This window comes from Zalophus californianus, chromosome 16, assembly GCF_009762305.2.
Source record: "Zalophus californianus isolate mZalCal1 chromosome 16, mZalCal1.pri.v2, whole genome shotgun sequence".
In the NCBI taxonomy this organism is placed as follows: Eukaryota; Metazoa; Chordata; class Mammalia; order Carnivora; family Otariidae; genus Zalophus; species Zalophus californianus.
Genome location: NC_045610.1, coordinates 15,250,571 through 15,263,765, shown reverse-complemented (window position 1 = coordinate 15,263,765; position 13,195 = coordinate 15,250,571). Strand labels below are relative to the sequence as shown.

Genomic DNA, 13,195 nt, shown 5'->3' with positions numbered 1-13,195 from the left:
ACCCTCAGCCTTGGGGGAAGGTAAGGAGGCATTGCTCCTGCCGGGAGGATGCTGGCTGGTACTGTGGCCCTCTCTCCTCTCCCCACCCCTTCCAGATCCAGGCTAAAGGCAGCCAATCAGGATCCTGGGCTTAAGGCTTGGGGATGGGCATCTTATCTTGGGTTCCCCACATAGACTCCTGCAGCTTCCCCTTCCTTCCTCTCAGTATGGGAGAGAGGAAAGGACATTGGAAGTGGGAAGCTGGATGTGACCCCGAGCCCAGTTCTGTCCTTGGGCATGTCACATAGCCTCTCTGACCCCACTAAAGTGGGGATAACCCCCCACCACCACCACCTCATGGGGTTGCTGGCAGGCCCCTGTCCTTCCTGGATCTGCCCTACAGATGAGGACATTCTCCTCAACTTCCCTGAACCTCCTTTCTCCAGGCTTGGGGATGGGGGAGGACCCAAATCCACAGGGTCTCCAGGTGGCTGTCTCAGGATTAGATACCCTGGTGGGAATGGGGCTTCCGGCCCCAATATCAATGTTTAACCGGATGTGCAGGTCAATATTTACCAGAAAAGAGAGCAATCTGAGCAGGGGTTGGCTGAGAGCAAAGGTCCTGGTGGGAGGGGAGGGCTCAGCTGGGCTGGCTGGAGCCTGAGCAAAGTGTGGGGAGTACCCAAGTGGGGCCAGAGGGACACTGTGTACTGCAGCGAGGATCCTGCAGAGGTACGAGGGGAGGGGTGGCTTGATATGCTCTTTGGGCAGGAGAGGAGGTAAGAGCTGTCCATCTGGCTGAGGGGGCCTGGGGTGAATTTATCCAGAAGACCTCTCATTTCCCAGCCTCCTGGGGTGATGAGGAGCCAAGATGGGGGTTCTGGCAGGACTCTCTCTGGGACTTGGAAAACTAGAGGTCTTTTCTTGTCAGGAAGATTCAAAAGCCCAGGTTGGAGATCAGGGGCCCTGGCCAAGGGGTCCTTGCATGTGATGGGGGTGGGGCCAGCGGTGATAGAAGGGTCCCCTGGAAGGACTGGCCCTGAGATGGGGGGGGTTGGAGTGTGTGGGACCTGCTCTGAGGCCAGACCAAGACCTGCCCATCCCCACCTGCCAGTCTGGCTTCCTGGAGCTGACCTGGACAGAGTGGGGGGCAAGGCCTGTGTTTCCCGTAAGTCCAAAGGTGGCTCCGTCCAGAGCCATTCATTGGGCTCTGTGGCTGGGTCAACAACGCGGCTCTCCAGCCCACCCCACCAACCCTGCTGAGACTTCAGGAACTCACAGGCCTGTCCACCCTTGTGGTCAAGACCAGACCAGCCAGAAAAGGTGGGTCCATGGACAGCGGGTTGGACAGGAGCTCTGGGAAAGGAGCCCCAGTATACAGGAGGCTTCAGGGCAGGCTTCCCAGAAGAGGAGCCTTGGGCTGGGCTGAGAACAGCCGGATTACTGAGTGCCAGGCATTGTAATCAGGGCCCACAAAGACTGCCTTATTTTGGTCCTCACAATATACTGTGGGAGGAGATAGGGACTTTTGCTACCATTTTGCAAGAAAAGGCAAAGCCCAGAGGGGTTAAGGGAGATATCTAAGGGCCTCTCGGAAGAGGCCGAGTCTGGATTCCAATCCACGGCTGACTCACAAGGCCAGGCCTTGAAGAATGAGGACTTCTTTGGTTTTGATACTTCCCCTGTGAACCAAAACATTTTCAGACATGAAATGTGAAAAACTGGAAAATACAGAGGGGTTAAAGACAATTCAGGGGGACCTCACAGAGGTGGGAACCACTGCCCGTGTGTTTGGGGTGTGCTGGCGGTAGCGGGGTGTCCCCTCAGCGGGAGAGGCTCAGGATCTGCCAAGCCAGGCAGCATGGGGGTGGGCTCCCACGCGGGCGTGCGGCCAGGTGGGAACAGAGGCTTCCTGTCCCGCACAGGAACATGGTGCTGCTCCGGGGGCTCCTGGTGCTCAGCTTGTCCTGCCTGCAGGGTCCTGGCTTGGTGGTGAGCCTGGGCCTCGGTCTGGGTGGGGCTGGGAGGCAGGTGGGGACGCGCCAGGGCTCTGGGCGGGAAGAGGAGGGGGACTGAGTCAGGGGAGGGTCTGGCTCTAAGGGGGTTCCCGCTCCTCTCATCCTTTTCTCAACAGTTCTCTCCTGCCAGCGCCATGGAGCCCTTGGACGAGCAGGTACTGGGGAGGGAGAGGCATGAGGAGGGAGGAGGGCCCCCAGGGGCCTCACCTGTGGCTTGGGCAGGGTCGGGGAACCTGTGGGAAGGGTCACGCTCCATCTGCTTCCTCCCTTCTTTAGCTAATGGGCAGGCAGACCCAGGAGAAGCTGCCCCCGCTTAGCCTCCTCAAGTTGGGCAACCAGGTACAACCAGGTGGGGCTGGGGGAAGAGTAGGCGGGGTCCGAGGGAGGAGGGCCAGTCAGCAGGGGCCAGGGAACCGGGGGGCGGGGCCCCGAGGCTGAGGCCAGAAGACAGAGGGTGGGAGGGACCAGCGGAAAGGACCGGGTCCCTCTAATGCCATTGTCCGTGTGACTGTCCCTCTCTCGTCAGGACTGGGACGAGGCCCTGCTGTTCCCAGGCACAGGGGACTCTGAAAGGGATCTTCAACACAGAGCTGACTCCTTGACCCTCTTGACCCCTGATCTGTCCCTGTAGGAGGCCCGTGGCCATACTGTCCTGAAGAAGTCCCCAAGAGACTGCAAGGGGGCCCCAACCCCGGAGCAGACCCGCAGGTTGGCCCAGGCTATGATGGCCTTCACCACAGACCTGTTCTCCCTGGTGGCCCAAAGGTCCACCAGGCCCAACCTCATCCTGTCGCCTCTGAGCGTGGCCCTGGCACTGTCTCACCTGGCACTAGGTAGCGTGGCATCACCTGTCCAGACCAGCAGAGCTGGGAGGCCAGCAGGAACTCACTACTTCAGAGTTTACTAGTGGGTGCTTCCTCCCTCGGGGTCGCTTGGCTGTTTGGTAAAAAGGCAGATTCCTGGGCATACCTCCAGTCTCTGTGAATCAGATTCCCAGGGATGGGGCCTAAGGATATGCTTCTGGTGATTTTTATGCAAGAGTTTGATTGCTGCAATGTCTTCACTGGATGGAGTCTCTCATTGCGGGAAACTGAGGTCCAGAGAGGGCAAACAACTTGGATGGGGTGAGGTCATCCAGACGGCCAGCAGCAGAGATGAAAGTGAAACTTGGGGAGTACCGTCAGTCAGACCAGTTCAGTCGATATGGGAGGGGAATGTGTGGTGTCGGGGGCACGCGCACCACGGGCATTCAGCAGGGACTGGAGTGGGCGGCAGGGCCGGGAAAGAGCCACCGGCCTGGGCCACAGCCCATGTGGTCCCCTCCAGGTGCTCAGAACCAGACGCTGCGGAGGTTAGAGCAGGCGCTGCATGCAGACTCAGGGCTCTGCCTCCCCCACCTGCTGAGCCGCCTTTGCCGAGACCTGGGCCCTGGGGCATTCCGATTGGCTGCCAGAATGTACCTGCAGAAAGGTAGGTACTGGTGACCTGGAGCTCACAAGGTAGTGCCCTGGGGTGGACAGGGGTGATGGAGATGGGCTTGGCCTTAGGTAGCCAGGCAGAGCATTGGTGGCTCTGGAGCTCAAGCCCCTAGGAACAGCCTGTGACCCCTTCTGTGTAGGATTTCCCATCAAAGAAGACTTCCTGGAACAATCAGAACAGCTCTTCGGTGCAAAGCCCATGAGCCTGACGGGAAGGAAAGGAGATGATCTGCTGAACATCAACCAGTGGGTGAAGGAGGCTACAGAAGGGAAGATTGAGGATTTCCTCTCCGAGCTGCCAGATGACACAGTGTTGCTTCTGCTCAATGCCATCCACTTCCAGGGTGTGTTCCTCCTCTCCTCAGGTCCCCCACCCCAGTAGCCCCTACTGCTGCCCTGTAGGCTGAGCTGAGCTGTGAAACCTTTGTCCTGAGGGTCTCTCTCTCCCCTCAGGGCTGGGCCAGGAGGCAGGGAGCTCTTTGGGTTGTGGCTTGGGGGAGGGTAGGAAACAGGTAACAGTGTGCCAAGAGGGGCCCCAGGAACTGGATGAGGCTGTTTTGAAGAGAGAACCCTAGGAGGAAACTGAGTCCTGGGAGCATGGCAGGGCTCGGGAAGAACGCAAGCCCAGATTTCAAAAATGCTGCAGGGAAGAAACCTCAGATCAACTGAGTATCACCTGGCACAGTGCCCCTTGGGGTTTTGACTTCTACCTTCCGTCCCTGGAATGGGTTCTGGATGGGATGGAGAAGAGACTGGTATAGAACCTCCCCCTATCTGGGTCTACGTGGCCCCCGCCTTCTGCTGGATATAGGTTTCTGGAGGAGCAAGTTTGATCCAAGCCTCACCCAGCGAGACAGTTTCCACCTGAATGAGCAGTTCACGGTACCAGTGGACATGATGCACGCCCGTACATACCCCCTGCGCTGGTTCCTGCTGGAGCAGCCTGAGATACAGGTCACCCTTGATTGCCCAGGCTGGGCCTGGCCACTGGGAGGTGGAGCAGGGAGGGGCAGGCTGTGGGACAGGCACAGGGGTGGAGGGAGGTGTGCCCTGCCTTCCTTGCAGTCACATCTCTGAGACAGGTGGCTCTGCAAGGTCTCGCTACGCCCCGACCCAGGGGGACTGAGGTTCCAGGCTCTTGGAAGTTCATGAATTTGACAAAAGTATATTGGGCATTTGCTGTGTGCCAGATACCGTCCTAGGCACTAGAACACACTAGCACAAGGGAGACCAGGTCCCTGCTCTCGGCAGGAAAGACAATACACGAACAAACCTAAATCACAAGATCATTTCAGATAGTGTAAGTGCTATGAAGGTAAAAAAGAAAGTGATCAGTTAGTGACTGGGGAAGGTATTTTATTTTATTTTATTTTTTAAAGATTTTATTTATTTATTTGAGACAGAGAGAATGAGAGAGAGAGAGAGAGAGAGAGAGAGAGAGAGCAAGCACATGAGAGGGGGGAGGGTCAGAGGGAGAAGCAGGCTCCCTGCCGAGCAGGGAGCCTGATGCGGGACTCGATCCCGGGACTCCAGGATCATGACCTGAGCCGAAGGCAGTTGCTTAACCAACTGAGCCACCCAGGCGCCCCTGGGGAAGGTATTTTAGATAGAGTGGTCAGGGAGCATTCTTTGAGGATGCTACCTGGGAGGGTGTCTGGCATTCTGGCCGAGGAACACCTCCAACCCACAGATCCCGGCTTAACTCTGATTTAACCTGCAAGTATCAGCTTCAAGGTCACTTCCTCCAGGAAGCCTTTCCCAATCCCATGCCCATGTGGGGAGGTAGTGTTAACTGCACTTCACAGGTGAGGAAGTGGAGGCTCAGGGAGGCCGAATACACACCTGAGAAGAATGGACCGGCACCCCTGGTCCATCCGTCTCAGAAGCGTATGCTCGCCCAGACCCCCACTGGTCTGGACACTTTCTGGTCCTCATGTTGTCTCCTCTCCTCCTCTGTAGGTGGCTCATTTCCCCTTCAATAACAACATGAGCTTTGTGGTCATTATGCCCACCCACTTTGAGTGGAATGTGTCCCGGGTGTTAGCCAACCTGAGCTGGGACATCCTGCACCAGCCTTCGCTTCGAGAGAAACCCACCAAGGTCCGGCTGCCCAGGCTGCATCTCAACCACCAGCTGGACCTGGTGGCCACCCTCCGCCGGCTGGGTAAGGAGGCCGGCCATGGGACAGCCCCCTAGGTCAGGCTAGGCAGAGTGCGTGAGGGGGGCACACCCCCGCCCCCGGCAGTGGGTCCGAGTCAGAGCAGCAGCCTTGTGTCCTGGCCTTTTCGGGGGCTTTGGGAAGTAAGAGGGCTTCCTAGGACCCCCCCTGGGCCCTCTGTCCTGGGGTGGGCTGGGGTGGCCCAGGGAATGAGGACCTGCTCCATCCAAGACTGAGCATTGCAAACACTCTCAGGCGGGGAACCTGGGTGGCATGTGGGCCTTGCTGGCTGTCCCGCCAGGGGCACTGAGCTAGACCCTGGGCGCCCACTGCCTACGAAGACTCAGTCAAATGGAGTTGGGCAGATAAGGAATCAGGTATTTACAATTCAGCGTAAGTGATAAGACAGAGGGCTTTTCTCCAGTTCACCAAAGAAAAGGCACCTGCCCGGACTTTGGGGCAGGGGATCGGGAAAGGCTTCCTGGAGGAAGTGACCTTGAGGCTGATACTTGGAGGTTAAAAAATAAGAGTTAAGCCGGGATCTGTGGGTTGGAGGTGTTCCTTGGCTAGAATACCAGACACCCTCCCAGGCAGGTCCGGGCAGCCTGTGGAGCAGAAGGCAGCTCTGACTCGCCATCTCCTGCCCTGGGCAGGCCTGCAGGAACTGTTCCAGGCCCCAGACCTGCGTGGGATCTCTGACCAGAACCTGGTGGTCTCCAGCGTGCAGCATCAGTCCACGCTGGAGCTCAGCGAGGCCGGTGTGGAGGCAGCCGCGGCTACTGGCACGGCCATGTCCCGCATGTCTCTCTCCTCCTTCAGCGTGAACCGCCCCTTTCTCTTCCTCATCCTCGAGGACACAACAAGACTGCCCCTCTTCGTGGGCAGCGTGAGGAACCCCAACCCTAGTGCACAGTGGGAGCGCAAGGAGCAGCAGGATTCGCCGGATGACAGGAACTACTTCCAGAACGAGAAAGCCTTCCCCCGTGGAGACAAGCCCTTCGGCCCTGACTTGAAACTCGCGCCCCCCTCAGAGGAGGATTACCCCCAACTTCATAGCCCCAAGTGAGAGGCCAGCGGCCAGCATCCCAAGTCCCTGCCTGCAACAACCTCTCCACTCCTGGGACTCTTTCCAGACGGCTTTGTGGGATTAGGGCCGGGGCCTTGGTGGGCAGCCTGGGAGCGAGAGGGAGCCATCCTCTCCCGGCCCCTCTCCGGGGGAGCTTGGGGTGGGTGGGGCCGGGACGAGGGCAGGCCTCGGGGAACCATGGGCCTTGATCCCACATGGTTTCTTTGCAAAGAGCCCGTCCTTGTTTGGGGCTTGGGCAGAGGGGCAGCTGTCGATCCACTTTTGTCAGGAAAGTGGGTAGGTCGTTCCCGAAGGCGGCTGGGGCACTTCCACATTTGTTTACCAGAGAGTGGGAGATAGGAGGGATTGGATACCTTGGCTGGGGGGAGGAGCCTTGCACCTCAGGGCTTCTGCCACCACCTGCCCCAGGCCCTCCAGCCTCCACTCGCCCTGATGCTCTGCCACCCAGCCTCCCCACAGATACCAACATTGCCAGGACTCTCCCTCCCTCCTCTTCTTCCTGGGCCAGGTGTCCCAGGGCCTGCGGGGCGGGAGGGAGGGCAATAGTCCCCTCAGGCTCTTTTGTAAAGTTTTTGTAGTGATTTTTACGGCACCCGAATAAAGAATGAATGGCCCTGGCTGCTTTGATGTCACTATTCTGGGGGGAGTGGGGGCAGCCCCCGCCCCCCCCGCCCCGTCCCACCGGAAGGCGGGAGGACGCCACAGGCTGCCCGGAGCACCGCGCTGGGCCCCGAGAGCAGGCAGCCCTTCTCTGCCACGTCTGTTGTCGGCCGCTCGCCAGCTCTTCTGGGCGCAGTCCCCTCTGACCTCGCCACCCGCTCCACGGCCCCCTCCACGCCAGCCTGGCTCCCCCTCCACGCCAGCCTGGCTCCGCTCTCAGCCGGCTCCTCTCTCGGAGGCCGCAAGCAGCCAGCAACAAGGGTGGCTCAGAATAGCGCTGGCCTCCGGGGTTGGGAGCAAACTGGCAATTAGGGAGCTTGGGGAGTTTCTAATTACATGCCGGTCCTTCTGCCAGGGGCCGGGGCCCGCCAGCCCAGGGGCGGGGGAGGGGGGGGTCAGGCTGCCGGGAGCAGCGGCAGGATTTGGGGGAGGTGGTTGGGCGCAGCTTGGCCCTGGGGTGGGGGCCGCACGGGGGTCCACGTGGGTGGGCCTGTGTCTCTGAGCGCGAGGTGTCCGTGTGAAGGGCAGTGGTCAAGAGCAAGGGCCTGGGGTGGACTCTTGCTACTTACAGACCAGCGGTGTGGGGAGACGGTAATACATAGAAGGAGTGAAATCGGCGGTGAGGCCGAGGGTGGGAAGCGCTGTGGTGAGAAATAGAGCAGGAAAGGCCTCCCGCAGAAGGTGTTGTGGGAGCAGAGTCCTGAAGCAAGTGAGGGCAGGCACCGGGGAGCAGCTCGGGGAAGAGCTTCCGGGACAGCGGAGTAGCAAGGGCGGAGTTCCTGGAGGGAGCATGCGCGGAAGGTTCAGGATGAGCAGGAGATCCGTGGGGCTGGAGTGGAGGGGTGGGAAAGAGTCAGAGGGGGGCATTTGGGGCTTTAGGGCCCCTGTAAAGACTGTTGCTTTTATCTTAGGAGTAAGAGGTAATTGGAAAGTTAAATCAGCAAGCCACCAACTTAATTTTACCTGCAAAATCTTTCTCAGCTCTCTCCTCCTCTCCATTCTGGCTCTAAGCCATGGATCTGGTCGTCATGCCCAAGGGTCACTGCCCTTGCCTCCTAGGTCCTCCCTGCTCCTGGTCTGGCTATCTTCCCTCCATTCCCCTGCAAGTGCTTATCAGAGCCCGTGTGTGTCAGCGGTGCATCAGGCTCTGGGGATGCAGTGAGCAAGCCCACAAGATCTGTCCCCCTCCCCCCAGAGCCTAAATCCAGCCGTAGAGTGGTCTAGACAAGAAACAAGGTAACATTTTCTGTTGAAATATGGTCTGGAAAATACACAAGTCAGAACTGTACGTGAGCATAATGAATTTTCTCATGAACCAGAATCAAATACCCCTGTGCAACCAGCACCCACATCAGGAAACAGTAGTCACTCTTTTTTTTTTTTTTTTTTTAAGATTTTGTTTATTTGAGAGAGAGAATGAGCACACGAGCCAGGGGGGAGAGGGAGAAGCAGACTCCCCGCGGAGCAGGGAGCCCAATGCGGGACTCGATCCCAGGACCCTGGGATCATGACCTGAGCCAAAGGCAGACGCTTAACGGACTGAGCCACCCAGATGCGTCACTTCCCTGACTTCTTCTTTTTTTAAAGATTTTATTTATTTTTTCATGAGAGACAGAGAGAGAGGCAGAGGCAGAGGGAGAAGCAGACTCTCCACTGAGCAGGGAGCCCGATGCGGGACTCGATCCCAGGACCCTGGGATCATGACCTGAGCCGAAGGCAGACGCTTAACCGACTGAGCTACCCAGGCGTCCCTGTCACTCCCCTGACTTCTAATAACAGATTACTCTTTCCTGGTTCTGAACTCCATGTAAAGGAATCATACAGTCTGCTCTCTTGGGTCTGGCTTCTTTCATTCAACCTCATGTTTGTGACATTCATCTGGGTTGTGGATGGCAGTAATCCATTCACTGAGGAAAGCTTTTAATTGAGGGGTGCCACGGTCTGATGTAAGCCCTAGAAGGCTCACTTGGCTGCTGTGTGGAGAACAGAATGTAGAGGGACAAGCGTGGGTTAGCAGGCAAGAGACAGGTGGCCTGGCCCAGGTGTCGGCTGTGGAAATGGAGGAAAGGGGTCAGCGTGCAGAAATATTTTGCCGGGAGTGCTATAGAATTCGTGCATAAATTGTACGGACGTGAGGGAAAGGAAAGGCTCAAGGATCGCGGGGTATATGGTTCAGATTCCTGTTTTTTTTTTTTCTTTTTTTAAAAGATTGTTTTATTTATTTGACAGAGAGAGACACAGCGAGAGAGGGAACACAAGCAGGGGGAGTGGGAGAGGGAGAAGCAGGCTTCCCACTGAGCAGGGAGCCCGATGATGCGGGGCTCGATCCCAGGACGCTGGGGTCATGACCTGAGCCGAAGGCAGCCACTTAACCGACAGAGCCACCCAGGCGCCCCTGGTGGGGGTAACCTGAGAGGAGAGGAGATATAGATAGAGAGGAAAAGGGGTCCCGGATCAAGTGAGCAAAGGAGACAGAAAAGACGCGGCATGTGTGGTGGGGGTGGGGGAGGGGCCCGGAATGGAAGTGTGTGGAGCGGCAGAGTTTCAAGAAGGAGGAACAGTCTGCTCTCCTGCCTGCTGTCCAGGGAAGAGATGTCCTATTGGTGGTCAACATGAGGGTCACCCATGAACCTGGCGACAGCTGTTTCAGTGGAGAGATGGGCACAGAAGCAAGATTGGGGTTGAGGAGGGAATGGCGCTAAGACTACAGACACAAGAATAAATAGCTCTTTCCCTCGTGGCCATGAGGGAGAGAGGAGAAATGGACAGTAGGCTTAGGGGGTGTGGCACAGAGGAAGTGTCACCAAACAGGGGAGTGACAGAGGATGTTTGAAGGCTGTGGGATGGCCCGCAGAGATGGATACGTGGATTAGGCAGGAGAGGGGCCACCTGCAGGAGCAGAACCCATGGAGAACACAGTGGAGGCCCCCTCCTTTGGCAGCAGCGGGACACCTTTCATGGCAATCAGAGGAGGAGAGATGAATCTTTGTAAGTTACCATGAAATAATTGGAGCACACAAAAAGGTATAATGAATTGCATAAGGTCATTGCTCAGCGGACAGATCTGTGTTGATAAAAGTGGCTTCCCTTCACGATTTCTCAGGGCTGTAAGACTTCTCCACCTCTATCCACTCAGCTATTGATGGGCACGCAAAGAGCTTCCACTTTTTTTTTTTTTTTGCCACTACAAACAGCGCTGCGATAACATTTTTTTAAAGATTTATTTATTTGAAAGAGAGAGGATGAGAGAGAGAGAGAGAGCACATAAGAGGGGGGAGGGTCAGAGGGAGAAGCAGACTCCCTGCCAAGCAGGGAGCCCGATGCGGGACTCGATCCAGGGACTCCAGGATCATGACCTGAGCCGAAGGCAGTCGCTTAACCAACTGAGCCACCCAGGCGCCCTTGCGATAACATTCTTGTACATGCATACTTTGTGCACGTATGTGGAGTTTTTCCAGCACACATGCTTAGGAGTGGAAGTGCTGAGTTGTGGGTTCGGGTTTACCCATCTTTACTTGTAAGGGCTGCCATATATGGTTATGCACAGCTTTGCCATTTGGGGCCAGATTCTTCCTCAAAGTGGTTGTGTCAATTTACATTCCCACATTCTCACCAGCAGGGCAGAAGAGATCCTGGTTGTCCACATCCTCACCAACACTTGGTCTTGTCAGATGTTTAAAATTTGGCCATCTGATGAGCGTGAAATACACTTGTCAAATTATGGTTTTGATTTGCATTCCTCTGATTACTGGTGAGGATGAAACATCTTTTTCAGAAGTTTATTGGCCACTTAGGATTCTTCTCCTGTGAATTACCTGGGTCTGTGTTTCTGCTGAGTTTTTATTTTTTGTATTAATTTATAGTTCTTTCTATATTACCATTCATAATCTTTTTTGTCAGTTTCCTGTGTAACAAATATTTTCTCCCAGTGTGAGGCCTTTGTTCTCACTTTGTTTTATGGTATCTCTTCCTGAAAATAAGTTTTTAACTTTAGTGTCAAATTTATCAATCCTTTGGGTGGCTCAGTCAGTTGAGCATCTGCCTTTGGCTCAGGTCATGATCTTGGAGTTCCGGGATCTAGCCCTGGATCGGGCTCCCTGCTCAGCGGGGAGTCTGCTTCTCCCTCTTCCCTGCTCTTGTGCTCTCTCTCTCTCTTGCTCTCTCTCTTTCTCCCTCTCAAATAAATAAATAAATACATTCTTTTTAAAAATTTATCAATCTTTTATAATCTCTGCTTCTTTTGGTGTCTTGTCTAAAAAAAAAATCTTTTTTTAAGGTAGGCTCCATCCCCATTGCGGAGCCCAATGTGGGGTTTGACCTGGGGGTTGAGGTGGGGCTGATGTGGGGCTGACGTGGGGCTTGAACGTATGACCCAGAGATCAAGATCTGAGCTGAGATCCAGAGTTGGAAGCTCAACTGACTGAGTCACCCAGGCACCCCCCCCCAAAAAAAATCCTTTCTACCTAGAGATCACAAAGGGATCCATGTATATTTTTTCTAAAACATTTACAGTTTTTCCTGTTGTATATGTGTGTTGGCATTTGCTTTTTAAAGCATTAAAAATATTTCTGAAAGGATACATAGGAAAGATATTAACATCAGAGGTCTCCGGGGAGCTCAATCAGGTAACTGGAGATTACAGTGAGGGGAAGACTTTTCACTGTTTACCTCTTGTTGCTTTTGAGTTTTGAACCATGTGAACAAAATGCTATTCTTAAATAATTTGAATAAAAAGTCATTAAGAAATGTTCTGCAGGGCGCCTGGGTGGCTCAGTCAGTTAAGCGTCTGCCTTCAGCTTGGGTCACGATCCCAGGGTCCTGGGATCGAGTCCTGCATTGGGTTCCCTGCTCAGCGGGTAGCCTGCTTCTCCCTCTCCCTGCCGTTCCCCCTGCTTGTGCTCTCTCTCTCTCTCTCTCTGACAAATAAATAAATAAAATATTTTTAAAAAAAGAAAGAAAGGCTCTACAAAAACAGAAATTGCTGTTCACGTTTAATCCCTAATGTAGCTAGAGCTACTTTTTGTGTATGGTGTGAGATAGGGATCCAAATTTAATTTGTCCACATAGATAGTTATGCCCTTCCTGCCTTTCTGTGCTTAGCCCATTCTTTTTTTTTTCTTTTTTAATTTGAGAGAGAGAGAATGAGAGATAGAGAGCACGAGAGGGAAGAGGGTCAGAGGGAGAAGCAGACTCCCTGCTGAGCAGGGAGCCCGATGTGGGACTCGATCCCAGGACTCCAGGATCATGACCTGAGCTGAAGGCAGTCGCTTAACCAACTGAGCCACCCAGGCGCCCCTTAGCCCATTCTTATTCACCCTTCAAGATTCAGCTTAGGTTCATATATTCCGACTACATTGCCACAACACCCTAGAGAACAATGCTGTCCAATAGAAATACAATGCAAACTACATATGTGATTTAAGATTTTCTAGTAGTCACATTAAAAAGAAGTGGGTGAAATTAAGTTTAATAATATATTTTATTTAACCCAATATATATAATTGGCATTAAAATTATTGAGATACTTTACATTATTTTTTTCATACTAAATATCCAGAGTCTGGTGTGTATTTTACACTTACAGCAGCTCAGACTAGCCACATCTCAAGGGCTCTGTGGCCACATGGCTAGTGGCTATGGTATTGTATTGGCTGTAGAGACTGCTAGCATAGAATGTGTCACATTATAGTGGAATGATCTGTTCTCATACTACCCTTTTATTAGCCAGTAAATTTCTGGAGTGTGCCACTGAGTCGTCTTCTTTTTTTTTTTTTAAGATTTTATTTATTTATTTGAGGGAGAGAGAATGAGAGAT

The 13,195-nt window shown here is 54.4% G+C and overlaps 1 protein-coding gene across 6 annotated transcripts; it reads left to right on the top strand.

Moving 5' to 3' along the window:
• Positions 1 to 539: 539 nt before the first annotated feature.
• Positions 540 to 7,338, top strand: SERPINF2 (serpin family F member 2). 6 transcript variants are annotated; one of them, XM_027568522.1, is made up of 12 exons: positions 693 to 711; positions 826 to 928; positions 1,094 to 1,302; positions 1,905 to 1,971; positions 2,114 to 2,152; positions 2,274 to 2,336; positions 2,629 to 2,830; positions 3,324 to 3,467; positions 3,616 to 3,819; positions 4,287 to 4,429; positions 5,435 to 5,639; positions 6,287 to 7,338. In XM_027568522.1, exons 2-12 carry the CDS (start codon positions 851 to 853, stop codon positions 6,697 to 6,699), a joined length of 1,767 nt encoding a protein of 588 aa, XP_027424323.1. In that variant the 5' UTR covers positions 693 to 711; positions 826 to 850; the 3' UTR covers positions 6,700 to 7,338. The 6 variants fall into 6 exon arrangements, with proteins under 6 accessions (XP_027424327.1, XP_027424325.1, XP_027424329.1 ...); XM_027568524.1 differs by lacking the exon at positions 826 to 928 and having other exon boundaries at positions 546 to 711; positions 6,287 to 6,716; XM_027568523.1 differs by lacking the exon at positions 2,274 to 2,336 and having other exon boundaries at positions 692 to 711.
• The last annotated feature ends 5,857 nt before the right edge of the window (positions 7,339 to 13,195 follow it).

What these genes read in the sequence shown, in the direction of transcription:
- SERPINF2 (XM_027568522.1), top strand. Translation starts at nt 851, where the DNA reads ATGGGGGTTCTGGCAGGACTCTCTCTGGGACTTGGAAAACTAGAGGTC. An exon ending in TCCTCAAGTTGGGCAACCAG is followed by an intron (nt 2,337 to 2,628) that starts GTACAACCAGGT and finishes CTGTCCCTGTAG; the next exon opens with GAGGCCCGTGGCCATACTGT. An exon ending in GGCCACCCTCCGCCGGCTGG is followed by an intron (nt 5,640 to 6,286) that starts GTAAGGAGGCCG and finishes TGCCCTGGGCAG; the next exon opens with GCCTGCAGGAACTGTTCCAG.